General features: G+C 35.4%; 2 protein-coding genes across 9 annotated transcripts in view; both read right to left on the minus strand.

Moving 5' to 3' along the window:
- LOC135965068 (ankyrin repeat domain-containing protein 30B-like) overlaps positions 1-11,937 on the minus strand; it is a 51,450-nt gene extending 39,513 nt beyond the window's left edge. Inside the window, exons 1-4 of the mRNA XM_065520550.2 lie at positions 11,913-11,937; positions 11,747-11,819; positions 5,941-5,971; positions 2,959-3,031 (exon numbers count right to left, since the gene is read on the minus strand). Of these exons, the coding sequence (XP_065376622.1) occupies positions 2,959-3,031; positions 5,941-5,971; positions 11,747-11,807 (165 nt within the window). The 5' untranslated portion in view covers positions 11,808-11,819; positions 11,913-11,937. The remainder of the gene's footprint in view (positions 1-2,958; positions 3,032-5,940; positions 5,972-11,746; positions 11,820-11,912) is intronic.
- A 4,992-nt stretch (positions 11,938-16,929) lies between these two features.
- LOC135965066 (uncharacterized) overlaps positions 16,930-20,010 on the minus strand; it is a 78,828-nt gene continuing 75,747 nt past the window's right edge. For 4 of the 8 annotated variants that reach the window (XM_065520546.2, XM_065520545.2, XM_065520544.2 and 1 more), the window contains 2 exons: positions 18,330-18,391; positions 16,930-17,104 (listed from right to left, as the gene is read on the minus strand). In XM_065520546.2, coding sequence (XP_065376618.1) covers positions 17,009-17,104; positions 18,330-18,391 — 158 coding nt within the window. In that variant the 3' untranslated portion in view covers positions 16,930-17,008. The remainder of the gene's footprint in view (positions 17,105-18,329; positions 18,392-20,010) is intronic. The other 4 variants (XM_074000715.1, XM_065520548.2, XM_065520549.2 and 1 more) reach the window with 4 other exon arrangements.

Raw genomic sequence — 20,010 nt, forward strand, 5'->3', positions numbered from 1 at the left:
AAAAATTTACCCTTACATAGTTTATAGTATTACAGAAATAATTAAAATTTAAAAATTACATGTTATATTTTGAAATATCTCTTCACAATTTACAGTTGTATTAGTTACCTCTTGCGTGGAAAAATGTGAAACTTTAGTTTTTAATAGTACTTTGTTTAACTGGGTTTGCTTTAAAATGGTATAGGTTGTTTCTATTCTGTGTGGCAAAAAGCTAAGTATAAATAACTGTATAAATTCTGCTTCTTCCAAGAAACAGAGAAAAACAGAATAAGTCATGGGGGGGCAATGATTGATTAATGAAAATCATATGTAGCAACTAAATAGAAACTTGTAATAAATAACAATTGAGACAGAGATGCCCTCAAAAGCAGATACTGAAAAAACGTGTTCTGTGAGAAAAAAGTCTGGGGTAAATCATTTTTAAAAAGGTGACGGAGGAGGGAGAAACAAACAAGAGACATGATCAGTCAATCAAGTATGAGCTTCAGTCGTGAAAGAAAAGGAGAAACAACTACCACCCTAAGACATGTGACAAAATACATAAAATACAGACTTTTGTTAATAATATATTCCCATAATGCTGATCAGTATTTACACTATAATTAGTTATTTTGTTAATATCTGGGTAATCAAGATTTTAATTTTATTATTATATAATAAGACACTCAATTAGTTAAACATGGTCTTCAATCAATACCTAAAAGCGAGAACAGTCTTACTACAGAGAGAGAAAAAATTTAAAAAGGAATGTTTCATAAACTTTTCACCTGAAGAAATTATTGGTAATAAGAATTTCAGAGTAATGTATTCCTTGAAAACATATGTTTAATAGAACATGAGTTTTGGCTGGGCTTTGTGGCTCACGCCTGTAATCCCAGCACTTTAGGAGGCCGAGGAGGGCAGATCATGAGGTCAAGGAATCGAGACCATACTGGCCAACATGGTGAAATCCTGCCTCTACTAAAAATACAAAATTAGCTGGGCGTGGTGGCACACACCTGTAGTCCCAGCTTATGTAGGAGGTTGAGGCAGGAGAATTGGTTGAACCAAGAAGGCAGAGGCTACAGTCAACCAAGATCATGCCACTGCACTCCAGCCTGGGTGACAGAGTGAGACTCCGTCTCAAAAACAAAAAAACAACATGAGTTGAGACTAAAATATATTACAATATTTTTAATCTAAATTCTACATGGAGGATACTAGAAAATATAATGTAACCTTCCTTCCTAGTTACTACATATCTCTGATTTACTGTCTTCTTATTTAAGACATATTTCCTTAAGATAATGCATGTGAATTTATGCATTCTAAATATTAAAAGAAAATATAAATTTAAGCCACATTTAGAAATTCATTAGATTTAATTATAAGATACATTATGCATATTATCTCACTCGTAACATTCTATTACATAAAAAAATCAATTGTCTGCTTATTATTCACATTGCAAACCTCTTAAAATGCTTTTTATAGGCAAGACTGTATTCTGGGTACACAAGGATGCACGCAAGTATGTTTTCTAACTTGCGGTATCTCATAGTGATGCAAGAGCTTCAAAAAGATTATTTAAATAACTAAAGAACTTCAAAAAGATTATTTAAATTACTAAATATAAAATCTTCTGAAATTTAAAATTTTCAAATGTGATCAAAGATCTTTGAACAATATGTTTAAAAACTGCAATTTAAAAATTCTGAAATTAAAATCTTACCATATGCTTATTAAGAGTCTCTGCTTCCAGAACTGGTTGTTTACTTAGGGTAAAACCTGCGTTCTTCATTTAGATGAAGAGTTTAAAGTATACTTTTAATTAAATAACTTAGAAAACACACTGGCATCCCTTAGTAATACAGATTCTGAGAAAGAGAATTTACATTTCTAAATTTCTACTAATATTTATTTATTTATTTATTTATTTATTTATTTATTTATTGAGATGGAGTCTTGCTCTGTCGCCCAGGCTGGAGTGCAGTGGTGCAATCTTGGCTCACTGCAAGCTCCACCTCCCAGGTTCATGGCATTCTCCTGCCTCAGTCTCCTGAGTAGCTGGGACTACAGGCGGCCGCCACCATGCCCGGCTAATTTTGTTTTGTATTTTTTAGTAGAGACGGGGTTTCACAGTGTTAGCCAGGATGGCCTCGATCTCCTGACCTCGTGTTCCACCCGCCTTGGCCTCCCTAAGTGCTGGGATTACAGGCATAAGCTACCACGCCCGGCCTCTACTATTATTTTTTAAATTAGAGTTAAGGTCTCGCTATGTTGCCCACACAGGTTTCAAACTCTTGGGCTCAAGAAATCCTCCTGCATCAGCCTCCTTGGTAGCTGGAACTACAGGCATGCACCACCATGCCCAAATAAATTTTCACAACTTCTAATATTATTTTGATGTATTTAAAGAACCAACAAGAGAAACTGAGACAAAGCTCTCTCCTATAAACTATGTGATATCAAAATAGTAAGTGCAAAAATCCTATATGTTATGTGGCACAGTTTTGGAACTGAACAGTATCAGAGAAATTCCTTGATTACTATAATAAGTAACTTGATCCATTAAAGATAAATTCAAGCATGAGTTTTTTTTAAGTTACAATAGGATAATTTTAACACTCACAGTAAGTACACTTATCCAAATAAAAATTTACCAGATTTTATATGTTCTCTACTGTGGAAAAGTTTTTTCTAATATAGTGCTCCTGTCACTATATATTCTCCAGCCCTTTCTTTTTATGGCCCTCACACCCTCAAAGTATTTACCAAACATTTGTTATTTACTAATGTAAAAAAAAAAAAAACTGTTTAAATCAACTACTCATATTTCTATAAAATATTTTTATCTGACCAACTTTATATTGCCAACATGAAATAATGATACTTACAGCACTGCAAAACATGAAAAGTAAATACTATACAGAACTAGATTCCAACTGAGAAAATCAACTTCACAAAAGACCATTTTACCTTGGTAGCAAGACTAAAGTCTTCCTCAAGTTTTGTAGGCTGTGAATTTTCAGTAGTCGGTTTGCCAAAAGGACTTTAGAGAAAAAAGATACAACATAAAGGAGCAAATTCATATATTTAAAAAGGAAATCTGCTAGTTCATATCTTGGTGCTCACTCCAAAAAAATGAGAAGAAAAAAACAAAATCTGGGGAAAGATCAGTCCTCGGTATATTAAATCATGTTTCTTGGTATAATTAAAATATGCCCTCTGTTTTTAAAAAATATTTTAGTTCACTATTTTTGACTCTACCTCCCGAACCTATAACATCCAAAGAACACTCACTCTTAGTTCCATAAAAAATAGTGACAGCCAATATAATTGGCATACCCTGAGAATAACTCGTCCTCACAAACTGTCCTCAGTGATGAACTGAAAATGTATTTAATGGCTGACATAACTTTTGATATCTAAATTGGAACAAACTTGATAACCTAAAATGAGGAAGAAAGATGCAGTTCCCTTGTCCTTTATCCACTCTCTACCTCTGATTTAAAGACTAATCTGTGTCACAGGAAAATGACATTGTTTCTCAGCATAAAAACCACTTAAGAAGACCCTGTTGCTTTCCTTCACCCTAAAACACTACAGAGGGTGCCCTGAAATATTTGAAATGTTGAAAAGCTGAACCTACAAATGTCAAATCACAAATGTATATTTCTTATTGGGAATATTTTTCTCAACAAAAATTGAAACTTTAAAAATAATAAAATCTAACTACTTATTTTATACTTGTCCTTCCCTGTTCAGGGCTACATCAACTAGCAAAACCTTAAAAATCTTTGTACTTATTCCCAAGGAGAGAGACTGCTAGAAAAACTGAGTCCTGATAATTGGATTTCTCTAAGTACCGTATATACACAGAGAGAAAGATCTGGAAGTGGGAGCCACTATATATAGTGAAAGTGTCTCACTTCCACATCTTTCTTCTGCAGGGCTTCATGGCAGTCTCCAACCTTTAAATATTCTATTTAAAGATTACTATCTGTGCTTTGATGAGCTGAATGTTTAAAGGTTGGAGACCGCCATGAAGCCCTGCAGAAGAAAGATGTGGAAGTGAAAGACACTTTCACTATATATAGTGGCACCCACTTCCAGATCTTTCTTTCTGTGTATACATTGAAAGATAAATTCAATGACCAGCCAAGAAGTTCTGTATTTACCTATTCCTGGAAAACAACTAAATGGAGTCTCAGTCAGTCATTCACCTCCACATAAGCATGTTACCAGAAACCCAACTGAAGCTCCATGACTTATTTGATAGCCAATCTTACTCCTGCTTTACATGTACATGGTTACAACATCAGAGGCTTGGAAAAAGAGGAAAAGGGAAGGGGACACCTGCCTTGGGCCACAGATCTATGTAATTCAGAAACCTTCAATCTCCTAGCACTCAAGGGGCTCTAAGCCTCTCCCATGAGATTTGGGGTGAAAGAACAGAACAGCACATTTCTATCTGATTTTAGAGACTTTTCCCAGTGGCTCACTTTTTAAAAAAATCTTTCCATAGAAACTTTGAAGCTTGTCCATTCTTCCAATTAAACGAGCAAAAAAGCAGTGACCTATTCAGGACTTCTTTTGCACCATATTTAATATGCCTTTTTAGATAACTCCCAATGTCTACTGTGTTTGTTCTAATTCATCTTCATCAAACTTGTCATAAGATCCAACATTCTGATCTCTTTGGTAAAACCCTTACTCCTACCAATCCTGGGATTATTTCTCTTCAGACTTGGCCTTTCCCTGCTAATTCCCTTGTTACCTACTTCCACTGGGTTCTCCAGCTAATTCCATTCTTATCCTTTTCAATTTGTTTAATTAGACACATTTCCTCTTCCTTTCTATTATTCAAACACTCACTTACATGGTGATATAAAAACAAGAGTAATGGGCTTTGAAATGAGTTTAAATATTACTTGTTACCTCCTATATTTAAATAGGTCACTTTGAGTTTCAGACTCTCCATCTGAACAAACATTTTTCCAGGATATTAAATACAGGTTGAAATATGAAAGTATTTTGATTAGTCTCCAAGAGTCCTTAAAATCCTAAAATTCCATGTACTTTTAATTTTACCTATAGAAAAATGGGGCTGGTAGAAAGCAATAAAGTAATAGAAGAAAAGAACACCAAGGAAAGCAGAGAAGAAAGTAATTAGGAAAAGATCATAGAAAAGTCATGGAAGAAGAAAAAAAGACTCTAGCAAAAAAAAAAAAGAAGAGTGCATGCCACTAGGCAGGGTACTGCTTTGAAGAAAAGCTAAGCTGGGAAGTCAGTAAACTGAGAAATCTATAAGAAATAGCCTCTAAATATGATTAACATATCTCTATGTAGATATTCTCCAATAAGAGTAAAATAATTCATCTATAGGATTTACCTGGTCTTGCTTATGAAACAAAAACCTATGTCTTGTCACCACAGCTAAGTCAGATCTGCTCTAAAAACTTTGATGATAAATCAAGGTACTGGTTACCACTCTAACTGTTAAACATGTTAGAACAAAGTCTTGGATTAACCAGTGTTCTAAGGGAAATCTCTAAAATGAGTTAACGTATAACAAAATGTGACTTTGTGAATTGATCTCATCTGGACCTATACCTTCATCTTAGTGATACATAGGTCTCCATCAATCTATGCCAAGAGGGAAGAGAAGGGATTTGGGAGCAAGGTAGGCTGACGGCAAACTTAAAGGTCAGCTACTTTTTAGCTATGAAATCATAGGCTAATTAATCAACCTCTCTGAACCACATTTGCCTCATTAATACAAAGTAGGTGACAGTAGCACAGATGTTTTCCAAAGCTGTGTGATGACTATGTGAGATGATAAATATTAAGCACATAATACGTTGTCTAGCCCAGAGTAGAATACTCGACAGATAGTGGTCTCTTTTCTCTGTATTTTCTGACTTAACATATATATTTTAAAAAACAGCAAAGTCTTACCTGAATATAGACTCTACAGAACTCACATCCACTATTAAAGAAAAAAGTAAATACATTAAATCAACAAAGATAAATAAAAGATACAGAATATTAAAAACATAAGAGGGCATGATGGCACATGCCTATAATTCCAGCTACTTTGAAGGTGAGGCAGGAGGATCATCTGAGGAGCTCAGGAGTCTGAAAGCAGGCTGGGAGACATCGCGAGACTTCAACTTAGTTTAAAAGAATCATGCACACTTTCATGCATAATTCAGGTCTTGGTTTAAAAAGCATAATACTCCAATGCTTTGTTACAAAGACTCAGATGATTTGTTATAAAGCATTTATTTGAGACCATACATCGAGACTATAGTGAAATTATTATTAAGTATACTATGATGAAATTAATGCATTAAGAATGTTTATTTCCCCTCTTTTATAGATCTCAAATGCAAGGAAAACCGAATTATCACAATTCGATATCTGCAAGTGAACTACAGTGTACAAAGAGTCATAATCCAAACAGAACCCTTTAAGACTGACAGAAAACTGTATTATTAGCAGAATTAGTATAAGCAGACAGTATCAACCTTAGAAAGTATAATTTCTTGATAAATGAACTTGGAGCAGTTAGAACAGAGTATACAGTAGTCTCTCTTTATCTGCTCTATGTGTAGAAAGACACACAACGTGATTTCCCTCTGTTCTCACACCACCATCATTAAAACAGAAGACATCTGTGACCAAATGTTGGAGGATTTTCTCCACCAATAAATAAGCAACCAATTCTGTACCAGAAACCAGCTGGTTGTCCCCTATTTAATTCCAACGCTGTCTATCTAGAAATAGTCTCAGATCCCATAGTCTGAGGGCTCAGTCTCACAAGACTGCCCTCCCACACCAGTTGCAAATCTGGATCTCTGAAACATCTAACCATCTGGTTTCATGTTGGGGTCCTCACAACTTCATCTTTGGGTTGGAATAACATGCTAGAGTGCCCCAAATCCTAAAGGAAACATACTTACCAGTTTATTATAAAGGGTATTATAAAGGAGACACATGAAGAGATGCATACGGCAAGTTATAGGGGAAGGAGCATGGAGCTTCCATGCCCTCCCAGGGCACATCTGCCTCCAAACACTTCCATACATTCAGCTTTCTGGAAGGTCTCTGATCCCAGTCCTTCTGGGTTCTTAAACAGCTTTACTACATAGGCATGAATGAAAAAATCTGTGGCCATTGGTAATCGATATAACCTTCAACTCCTCTCACCTCTAGGAGGTTGAGGGGTGGAGCTGAAAGTCCCAACACCCTAATCATGCCTTGTTTTTTTTTGTGACCAGCTCCTATACTGAAGCTACCTAGGGACTGCCAGCCATCACTCAATTATTAGCATACAAAGACATCACTTTGGAGATTCTAAACATTTTATGAGTTGTATGCCACAAAACAGTGTTGAAGACCAAACATATATTTCAAAATATAATATCCATGGTTTTGATTTCTATAATTTCAGTTACTCATGGTCAACCATAGTCCAAAAATATTAAATGGGGAATTCCAGAAATATATAAATTATAAGTTCTAAATAAGGTGTCATTCTAAGGAGTATGATGAAATATTAAGACATGCTGTTCCATCTCACCCAGGTCATGAATCATCCCTTTGTATAAGCTAACTGCCCATTAGTCATCAAAATGGTCTGTCATCAAAATCCCAACCATCAACATAATCATGGCTCAATGATCCAGGGTCACGTGAAGCAGATGATCCTCCTTCTGATGTATAGTCAGATAGCCAGAAATAATTAGTAGCCTAACACCACATGACAGCTCCTACCTCATTCACCTGACTTCATCTCATCACACAAGCATTATATCATCTCACAATCATCACACGAATAAGAAGGGTGAGTACAATACAAGACACTTTGAGAGACCACATTCACCTAACTTTGAATACAATATGTTGTTATTGTTTTATTATGACTTATTGTTAATCTCTCACTGTGCCTAATTTATGAATTAAACTTTATCATAAATATGCACATACTAAAAGAAACATGGATGTATAGGGTTCCATACTATCCACAGTTTCAGACATCCAGTGGGTGTCTTAGAAAATACTCCCCATGGATAAGGGTGAATTACTGTACGTGTGTATGTCTGTGTGTGTGTGTGTGTGTGTGTGTGAGAGAGAGAGAGAGAAAAAAAGAGAGAGAGAGAGAGAGAATACGGATCTCCACTCTCCACAAGAAGCACATAAAAAAGACAGCACTTTTCCTCATACAAGACCCTTAGGTTTTGACAATTCTGGAAAAATGCTGGCATGCATACTCCCCAGTCTAGACAATTTTCCAGACCCTGGGTATGTTGACTGCTTCAGTTGCAAAGCATTAGGTAGGATCTTGGGAGATTTCTTCTTGGACACCAGAAATATTAACCACATCAACAGTGTACCTAACAACTCTAAAATAATTCTTTTGAACAGATTATCACTGCAGAACTTGTAAGTTAACTCCAATTGACTTTTCAGTAATCGCACTGCTTGAAATTCTCACATTTAAAAGAAATTTGCAACATCATTTTCTCTCACTCCTCTCCTACTTTTCATTAGCCACTATTCGGTCTCCTTTACGAAGTCCTTTGACTCTGTGAAATGTTGATATTTCCAGGGTTTTGTCAATGGCTTTCCTCTTATTCTACATCTTCTGCATCATGGATATACTCATTGAGATCTATGGCTTTGTCTAAAAATTATAATAAAATTATTCTAAGCCTGCGTCTCCAACCAGAGTTCTATCTCCAGCTAGAAATACCTATAATAATCCAATTACCTACTGAAAATATCCCACATAAATGTTTCATTGAACTCAATATGTGAAGAAAATTGTTGTTCTGCCCCATGATTGTTTGCACTTTTCTGTTGACCTGACAATTTCTGACTCCTTCCCCATGAGCATTCCCCACGTGGAAACTTATGAATGACCTGAGATTTTTTCTCTCCCCTAGCTTTTTAAACTCAATAATCAGTAAATCATATTAACTGTACCTCTTTTCTGCATTTGCTTTATCTTCCCATTCCCACTGGAAATACAAACTTATTTATTTTATATTTATATTTCCTAGTTAGACATGGCCCCTTAACTGATGGCTTTCACAGGGAAAAAGAAACCCTACCTGTAGGGGATCGGACAAAGTGGTTAGAAAAATTATAAAGATAGTTATAGGAAATAGACACGAACCTTCTTGGAAGGCCGGTGGGGTTGCATAGCTTCAGTAAATGATTTGGCTGAAAGTAGCCTAATCCTCTTTACTTTGAGTTGATAGCAATATAGCAAACATCTAGGGAATGTGGCAGAGTTTATCCAAATAGCTTGTTTACTCACGTGGTCCTAAGACCAAACTTTGATCATCCAAGAGTGCGTGATTGCTCTGTACTGGGGGTCAGCAATGTTAATTACACTCTAGTGGTGTTTACTCGAGATCTTTGTCATTTACTCTGTACTAAATAATGCGAACTCTGCCACCTCATCGAGGCCAACAATGCAGACTCACGCAGCAGAGCCCCTGAGTCGCACTGACAGGCAAAATATCTATTTCAGTGTACGTCTCTCATCCCTTGCTAGGTCAGGTTCCACAGGATGGAACCCGCAGGTGGTGACCCGCAAGATGAATGCTGCAAAAGGATCACGACGGACCACTCAAAAATGAAGGTGAAAAGGACTGCGCAGTAAGTGAGTCAGTAAGTCATTGGTGCCCACTCGGGATTTCCAAGTTCCGGGAGAATTGTTCAGGCTAGGGTTTCATCATGGGACAACAATTATCAGCAGAAACAGTATATAAAAGTATTGAAAAAGCTGCTTAAAGTTAGTGGAGCATCGGTATCGCAGGCTCAATTAAGGGACCTAATGCAAACTGTTGTATTCCATAACCCATGGTTATGGGATTCCAAATTCAGCTCACCAAATGGTTTTTAGACAAAGTTTTATTGGAGTACAATCATGCCTATTTCCTCACACACTATCTATGACTGCTTTCATGCTACAATGGCAGAGTTGGAAAGCTGTGATAGAGACCACGTCACCTAACATATTTCCTGTTTGGCCCTTTACAGGAGAAGTTTGCAAATCTCTGGTTTGTACCATGACCAGAATGCCCTAATACTTTAATCTAATCTTGGGACTCCGCTGCTCAAACAATTCCAATGAATCCCTGCAGAAAACATTGCTGGCTTCCTACACATAACCATTATTTCTTCTTTCTTGCTGCAGAAACACAAGTTAATTTATATATTTATTATCCCATTACTCCCATCTCATCTACAAAACAAGAAATGATTCTAAGCTAATCACACTAATCACATTTGCTTTTCTAGTGACTGGTACAAATGAGTATTTGTACTTGGGATGTTGATACAGGAGAAATACTTGAGTCTGGGAGGCAGAGGTGGTAGTGAGCTGAGATCACGCCATTGCACTCCAGCAGGAGCGAAAGAGTGAAATTCTGTCTCCAAAAAGATAAATATTTAAAATGTATTCCTGTATGTTAAATATTTTCACTTTAATTTTTAACATTAATTGAAGCAGTAAATACTCCCACTTCAATAAAAGCTCTCTGATACAAGCTGTCATTTAATGTTGACTTTTAGTGGCTATGAAAGACAGTCCAATTAAATGCTTTTAGAGTTAAAATGACAAACTATGAGGCCTTAAATCAAAGTGGAGCTAATTGTATTAAGTACAACTAAAACACATGATAAGTAAACAAAAAAGGAATTTCCAATATAATATGTACAGTACAGTAAGATAAGAAAACAAATTCTACATATAGTCTATAACTGCACACATATGTTGAGAATTTTTGTTTTTTTGTTTGCTTTTTGAGATGGAGTCTCACTCTGTCTCTTAGGCTAAAGTGGCACAACCTCAGCTCACTGTAACTTCTGCCTCCAAGGTTCAAGAGATTCTCCTGCCTCAGCCTCCAGAGTAGCTCAGATTACAGGCACCCACCACCACAACTGGCTATTTTTTGTTATTGTTAGTAGAGATGGGGATTCACTATGTTGACCAGGCTGGTCTGGGACTCCTGACCTTAAGTTACTTGCCTGCCTTGGTCTCCCAAAATGCTAGGATTACAGGCATGTGCCACCGTGCACAGCCTGTTGTAAAATGTTTTAAACATGCATGGAAATGACAACAAAAACTAATTCAGGCTGTTTTGTACCTCTAGGCAATTAATTACAGTAGCATAAAAAGACACCAAGGCCAAATGCTTAAGAGTCACTCTTCTAAAACACTGTGTAGCAAAGAGTTATCAAGGAATGATTGCTTGACTTACTTTTTAATATTATAAGTCACACTCACACACACATTCAGTCAGCTAATTAAAAAGAAAAAAAACTGATTTTCTTTAGATTCTCAGAGTAACAACACTCACAACTGTCATGTCAGCAAGTGAAATTTTCCTCTAGGTAAATATCAGAATTCCAATCAGTATTTGAACCACTGCAAATATTTGACAGTCTCAAATTTCACCTGCCTTAAAACCAAGCACATACAGAAATTGCAAGTTGGAAACTTTATACTATCAGGACATTAAAGCAGAACCACATGAAGTAAAGCGGATTTTTTTTTTTTTAATCTCTAAATCTTATGCTTGTAAATGGCATTTTTTCAAACATAAATACTAACATTGGCATTATTTGTATCAAATTTTCCCATCAAATTTTGAAAAGAAAACAACATTGGGAATATAAGGCTCTCAGCATTTCAAATATTTTAATATTCTTCTTTCCAGAGTAAAATTAAAATTACAAAATTTACCTGCTTTGAATGTTTGTATATGCTTCATTTCTAAGGCTTTATTTGGAATAGAAACTTTCATTCCACAAGTAGGCTAAATGGGTTTGGAAACAAAATAATTAATATATAATGTATACTTCATAAAATACATAGTTAATACTCAAGATAAAAATATAAAAGGTATTACCTTCAGAAGATCATCTTTATGAGGAGACTCTAAAAGAAAAGGGACGTATATAATTGATTATGTGCAAGCCTGTCAAAGACTACCAAACATTCATACAGTGTGAATATGAAGATGAATCCTCATGCTTGGATTGAAAAGAGATTACACTAGGTTTCAGGGTCTTTTGGGTGATTGTATTTGTTAACATGCCTACTTGACAGAAATATACCTAAGAAAATTTCAAAAATAGATTTCACCAAACATGCTGTGAAGATTTCAACAGTGAAAATATATTTAAAGTGACAATAACTAAAGCACAAAAATCCTAATAGAAGTAAGAGTAAGCTGCTGTATAAGGAAAGAAGTTGTATTCAATAAGATGACCAAGTCATGCCCCCCACCACCCCCCAACAAAAATAAATACCCAAGATAATGGTAGAATGCAATATTTTATTGTTAAGGAAACACATCAGAATCACTTATGTCAATATACTACATGTAGCTATTATGTTCTTCAATTTGTCCTGTAATTTAGGAATTGCAAAGCTGTGATGAGAGTTCAAAGGTACAATTTACTTATCATTACAGAGAATGTTCTAAATTTATCAGCATATCTACGTATAGAATAAAAGTTAATAAACATATTCATTTTTGTACCTCTGTGAAATACAAGTATTTTTACATTGATGGGGTTCTCTAGCTTAGCTCTCTTAAAATTTCCTGATCCACTTATACAAAAAGGTTCAAGCACACCCATCAACAAACCAATATAGGCCAGGTGCAGTGGCTCATGCCTGTAACTCCAGCACTTTGGAAGGGTGAGGAGGGCGGATCTCTTGAGGCCAGGAGTTCCAAACCAGCCTGGATAAAATAGTGAAACGCAGTCTCCACTAAAAATACAAAAATCAGCCAGGTATGGTGGCACATGCCTGTATTCCCAGCTACATGGGAGTCTGAGGTACAAGAATCACTTGAACCCAGGAGGCGGAGGTTGCACTGAGCCAAGATCATGACACTGCACACCAGCCTGGATGACAGAGCAAGATACTGTCTCAATAAAAGAAAAAAAAAGAAATCTAATATGAAAGTATCAAAAACTAGAAGTAAATTTCCAGAGGCTTTTTACATATCATTAACCTGTGTATTTCAATGTTAGAATAATGGTTATTGAAAATAACAGTTTTAGTGTTCAAGGAATGTATATTACAATTGTTTTGTTTCTAAAACTAATTCTATCTGTTCTACCATGTGAGTTGTTAAACTACTGTTATGAAAAAATTCTTATAGAAAAAAGCTTCAAGAAAAAGTAGACATCTCTTTGATATAGAAATATATCTCATTTCATCAAATAATATGAATAAAACATGTTTAATCTCTCATTTTTCCCTACTTTTTTTCAGTATGACACACTTTAGTACATTTAGAAATACCAACTACATATGTGGTTTTCTTTGAGAGATAATTGATCAATAATTAAGACACTCAGGGATATAAAATCTCTAAAACACACAAAATTTATGTCTACCCATTTGAACGCTAAATATGCATGACCATATTGCATGTATGTGTTTTAGAAAAAAAGTGCTTAAAATTGTATTCAATACACTTTAAATAAAAACCTGCTTTAATTACAATGAGAAGGTCCTTCTCGATGCATTAATATCTTTAAAATTTACTTCTGAAGCAGTGAAGAAAACTTAGAAATTCATATATAAGAAATGATACCATTAATTCATCTGCTTGTTTGAGGTAAAAATTTGATAAATGTACATCCTCACTAAGTGCAAAGAAAGCAGAGTGTCATGAGACAGGAAATGAATATGTAACCAAAATATTTTCCCTTATAAAGACAATAGCTGGCTTTAAACTTTCTAACACAAGATAAAAAAGCAAAACACGAAGAGATGAAACATTAAGGGCTATCTCATCATCAAGGAACCATTTATCACTTGGCACTTAAGAATCCTATGTATGGTTGAAAACTGGTTTTAAATCGTGATCTGATTATCCCTGAAGTTCAAAATCCATGCAGAGGAACCAGGTAGGGAAATACTACCTTAGTTATTTTTTTGTTACTTTTATTTTTATAAAGGAGTACATTGGAGTTTTTTAGAGTCAGGACAGGTCACATGGCATAGCTCTAAAGATTAGTGAGCCACATTTGTAATGGCTATTGAAATGTATGGCTGTACATACTTGTATTTTGAGTACTTCACTTTTAATTTCTAATATAGCATGAAGTAGGACATACACTTTAACCAAGGCTTGTTAACACCTGTAATTATATTTACATTGCTTTTTAGTCACCATGAAGAGAGTCTAATTAAGTGGTGCAAAGTAAAAATGCACACTATGAATTTTTTTTCTTTTTTTTTAGATGGAGTCTTGCCCTGTGGCCCAGGCTGGAGTGCAGTACTGCAGTCTGGGCTCACTGCAAGCCATGCCTCCTGGGTTCACGCCATTCTTCTGCCTCAGCCTCCCGAATAGTTGGGACTACAGGTGCCCACCACCACGCCTGGCTAATTTTTTGTATTTTTACTAGAGATGGGTTTTCACCATGTTAGCCAGGATGGTCTGGATCTCCTGACCTCGTGATCCGCCCACCTCAGCCTCCCAATGTGCTGGGATTACAGGGTCAGCCAACGCGCACAGCCTGAAATCTTAAAATAAATGAAAAATGAGCTAATCGCTGAACAAAAAAATAAAAAGTTGCTATAGAATGACAAGAACATTGTACAACCATTTATATATGATTTTTGCAAAAAGTGTTAATAACAATATGTATATGCTCAGTGATGAGGAGAGAAGTGATCTTGAATCAGAGGAGCAAATCATGACACTGAGAAAATAAATGCAAAGGCTGAACGTTGAATGCTACACAAGGTGTCTTTAATGCAATACATTATAATAATTTATATCGCCGGGCGCGGTGGCTCAAGCCTGTAATCCCAGCACTTTGGGAGGGCGAGGTGGGAGGATCACGAGGTCAGGAGATCGAGACCATCCTGGCTAACCCGGTGAAACCCCGTCTCTACTAAAAAATACAAAAAACTACCTGGGCAAGGTGGCAGGCGCCTGTAGTTCCAGCTACTCGGGAGGCTGAGGAAGGAGAATGGTGTAAACCCGGGAGGCGGAGCTTGCAGTGAGCCTAGATCCAGCCACTGCACTCCAGCCTCGGCGACAGAGCAAGACTCCGTCTCAAAAATAATAATAATAATAATAATAATAATAGTAATAGTAATAATTTTTATCATTACATTACAAACATTCATCATGTTCTTTAATATGCCCTGTCATTGAGAAAGTACAGTTTGAATGAGAGTTCAGCTGAATGTAGAATTAACATCTCATCAGTGAAAATGTTATGAATTAATCAGCTTAGATATATACTTAGGGCATAATACTAAATATAAATATTCATTGATTTTCATACCCATATGGTATAATAGTATGCCAACATTTTTGTAATTTCTAGCTTAGCCATCTCAGTATTTCTTGATCCACTCATGGAGGAAAATGCACAAACCTCATCAACAATAGCAAATTTAATAAGCTTTCAATATTGATATATTTGTTTTTAATTTATTTGCAACAGACTTGTTAAATATTAATAACATTTTCTATGTAAAAATCAGCATAATACCTATGAATAACAATAACTTAAGTATTCAAGTCATAAATTAAGAATTTTATGGTTTCTTAAATTAGTCTGGTTTGGTGTATCATGTTATTCTCTAATGAATTTTTATAAAATGGCAATTTTACCAACACAATTTGCTTCCTTAAAAATAAAGCCAAGCCAAGGTTCTTACATTCAAGCATCTCTTATTCAAATTGCAAATATCAACAAAATATATACATATATATATTTGATGCCTCATATTAATAAAGAAAATTAATGAGACACTGAGGTTTAGTCCAATTCTACTAACCCTCATGATTCCAGTCGTCTCCGGCGCACCAATACTCTAACATTCTGCAGTAAAAATATTCTAGATGCTTCTGAAGTGAGTTCACTCAATTTTCCTTCATAGAAAATCCAAAATAATCTAGCTGGCTTCTCTCTTGTCCCCTGCTTCCTGTCTCACAATCTCTCCTCTTTAGTAAAAATAATCTCTAGACCTGTGCTCTTGATTCTTCCCATTCAACACCTGTTAAACTTCTTTTCCCCACTCTTTCCTTTCTCTTTGTTTAGTGGTAATATCTTCCTTCTATAATTTCTATTGTGTTGCCCCTTCCTTCTTCACCTCTGGCTCAAAACATACTCAAAAATAAGATCAACATAATCCTTTCCCCTGACCCTTTTCCATTGCAACCTTCTACTCAATTGCTCCTCTTCCACATTTTTCCCAAGAATGGCCTCTCCTCTTGCTACTCAGAGCAAGGTCCAAGGACCACCAGCATCAGCATCGCCTGAGAACTTACTAAAAATGCAGAATCCCAAGTTGGCTGAATCACAGTGTGAATTGTTAACCAGGTTTCCAGCTGATTTTCTATGAAAACTTCTGGTATATATGGATTGTATATGACAAATTATATACATACGTGGCTGTGCACATAGGCTTACTCTCACCTACTGCAAATAGAACACAGTTCTCCATGGTCAAGTGCTTCCATCCCTAATGGCTTCCCACCAGTGAGAAATACAGGAAGAATCAGAATACCTTTGCTGTAATTCTCTGGTAAATTTTGGTACTAGAAGGTCACTTTTTATTCTTCCCAAATTTCTAACCATACCCAATCTCTTTGTAAAGAATTATTTCATTTTATCATCCTCCATTATATAAACATGCTTCCTGTTCCTTCATGTACTCTCTGTACACTCTGTCTCTCTCAGTCTTCATTTCCTCTTTTACTACTTTCTTCTTTCTTATTTTCTTATTTTCCTCAGGTCTTGGAATATCTTGAATTCAAACTAGGAATTCAGCTCCGTTTCAGCGCTCTCAATATAGTCTGTTGCCAACACTTGATAAGACGTATAACTTATCACCATTTCACTTCTCTTTTTCTCCGCACTTTGCATTTAGAAGATAATTCTCTTTGGCTATTAGAGGATATTCTTCCTCATCAGTTTAGAGAAATATTTGGTCAAATGGCTTTTAAGTAAAAAATGGTTCTTACCTTCTAATTTTTTCACTTATCATATGGAATTCTTTTTGAGGTGTAGCCTTGGGTAAACACACATCCTTCTGTGAAACAGTCTCACGGTCACTCTGTTAAAAGTAATATCAATAAATAATTTCAATGGAAAAATCCTAATAATGAAGAGTATCAAAATTTTCTAATTCAAATCTTTTTTAAAAACACAGTTTCCTGCTTCACAAGCAATTCAATTTTAGAGCAGATATGTATAAACAACCAAAACATTTTGATAGAAAACCTCACGTAATACGGTCTACATCAAGCTTATCTTTATGTTCATGTGGCCATTAAATTGGTTACTGAGCAGGAAAAACACATCACATTCACGAAAAAATTCACTCATGCATATTTCAAAAATTATCTCTTAAAAATATCTAACTTATCAACAATATGTTTTCGACAAAATTTATGCTGACAGAAAGTGCTTGAATAGAATGTAAATGCAGTAAGAAAAATAATTATGTCATGTCTAAATCAAAGCAAACAATATTAAAGTCTTTTTGTCTCATGACAAATCAGATAAAATCTACCTGTCTATTCACTTCCACCCTTTGCTGTTACCACCAGGCAGCAGCTGCTTGTTTGTAAGAGGTCAGATCCTTTCTATGTCTTTCCATAGTTGTGACCTTAAAATACATCACTATTATTTGACACTCAACCTGAGGCAGCTTGACTGCCACAGAGGACCTCAAGGAGTTCTATTTGTGAAAATAATTTATATTTTTAAAAGAATACTCAACCAATACTCTTGTTATTATAGTCCCACAAGGTTTCCTATTCCTCAGACTTTTCTTTCTCCTGAAATGTTCCCTCAGCTCTATACTGAACAATAAAGATACGTCAATACGTTCAAGTCTCAGCCATTAACTTTTCTGGCCCCAACTTTTACAATACTGCTGTTTTAACTGTCTCTCTATGAAGCCAGTTAGAACTTCTGTACATCTAAATATGCCACAGAATCATATATTTGCCCATAACTGGACTCAGTGTCATTCTTTTGTTTTTAGACAAACGTACTTCAGATCCCATGTGAACTTCTAGTGACTTCTAAGCCTTATTTTTTACACTATACCACACTGGCTTCTTAAATTAATCCTACAAATAAGCAGAATTTCACTATGAAGCAGTAATCTACCTAGCACATAGATTCTCTATTCAGTGTACTCTGAAAAATATCAAAAACAATTTGGGGTGGACATACGCAGAGGTGAAAAAATAAAGCCTAAGCCTCTGATTTTGTGTTTTCATATCATGCAGTACTAATATTAAAACAAAAACTTTAATAATACATAGTACCTCTAAATCCCAAGAATTTTCTTCTTTGTCCTTTTGTTTGGATTCTGATGGGATCATCTGATCTATAAAAGGTTAATCACACACACATTCATGAGAACACTTCTCTACTATAAATTTTAAAAACATATACAAATCTACTTTCATTTGTGAGTCTGTGATATTTCCTCTGTAGCCCATATTTTTTTTTTTTTTTTTTTTTTTTTGAGACAGAGTCTCGCTCAGTCACCTAGGCTGGAATGCAGTGGTGTGATCTCAGCTCAATGCAATTCAAGCAATTCTCCTACCTCAGCCTCCCAAGTAGCTGGGATTATAGGCAAGGGGCCACATCGCCCCACTAATTTTTCATATTTAGTAGAGACAGGTTTCACCATGTTAGTCGGGCTGGTCTCAAACTCCTGAGCTCAAGCAATCCATCTACCTTGGCCTCCCAAAGTACTAGGATTACAGGAGTGAGCCACTGCGCCTGGACACTATCAAACTTTTTAAAGCTTTAATTCTTCACCTTGGATATAAAATGTCTGACACATGCTGAATACAGTAACAACATGACATAATAAGTAATAATTATAAGCTCCCAAAGGGGTTCTGGCACAGAGTAAGCACTAAATAAAGTAATAAATAATAAAAAGATGATAATAACAAGAAAAATGCTTAGTACCTTAGTAAAGTAGTAAATAATAAAAAATGACAATGATAATAACAAGGAAGATGCTTAGTGCCATAAAGATTCCTGACAGTTGTTAAGTGGACAAGTGGATAAATGAATAAAAAATATTTTTTAGAAAATTCTGTTGGAAAAATGCAGAAATTCAATAGGGACACCTGTACTGTATTATGAGCACCTCAAAGACCCAAACAATGTGTATTCTACCTTTGTCTCTTGCAACTTGCAAAACCTAACTTATAGAGGTCCTTTGATAAATATATAATAAATAAGTGTTCATATAGTTCATATTGTACAATGCATTATGTCACATTTAGGTATCACAGTAGCATTTTTGTTCTTATGAAAAATTTGTGTAACTTTATTATAATTTGTTGAGCCTAGAGTTAAGCTATTTGAATATTTATAATGATAATATTTTGACTATTAGAAACACAGTCTCTTGTTGTAACAAATTACTATTAACACACTAATTATCCAGCAGATAGAACAACATATCTTGTTCTAATGAAGTAAATATATCTTATTTGGTTTCAACTTAGGGGGAATGAAGTTGATAATAGTGAGACCTTGTTGGTACAAGACTATGTAACATAACCTGCGCTTCTCAACAAAAAAATTGCTTTTCTGACTTCTACATTCAGTAAGTATCTTTGAAAAATAATCTCCTATTGGTACTGAGGCACTCTGGCTAAGTTTTGTGATTCTTGTTGGCATTTGTTTATGGTGCCAGAAAAGTGTTACTAAATTTCAAGTTCTAAAGATAGTTACTTTTTTAGTGACACAAGTCACTATGTCCCAGAGTTGATCCTTGAATAAGGGTTTCACTGTAGCAGCCCACTAATAGACAGATTTTTCTTTTCCATTGCCACTGCAAGATAGCAAGACAAATCTCTCCTCTGCCTCCTCCTTATCAGACTACTAACATGAAGGCAAATAAGAATGAAGACCTTTATGTATAATAATTCACTTCCACTCAATAGTGAATATATTTTTTCTTTCTTATAAAAGTTTCTT

This window comes from Macaca fascicularis, chromosome 9 (assembly GCF_037993035.2).
Source record: "Macaca fascicularis isolate 582-1 chromosome 9, T2T-MFA8v1.1".
NCBI classification, from domain to species: Eukaryota; Metazoa; Chordata; class Mammalia; order Primates; family Cercopithecidae; genus Macaca; species Macaca fascicularis.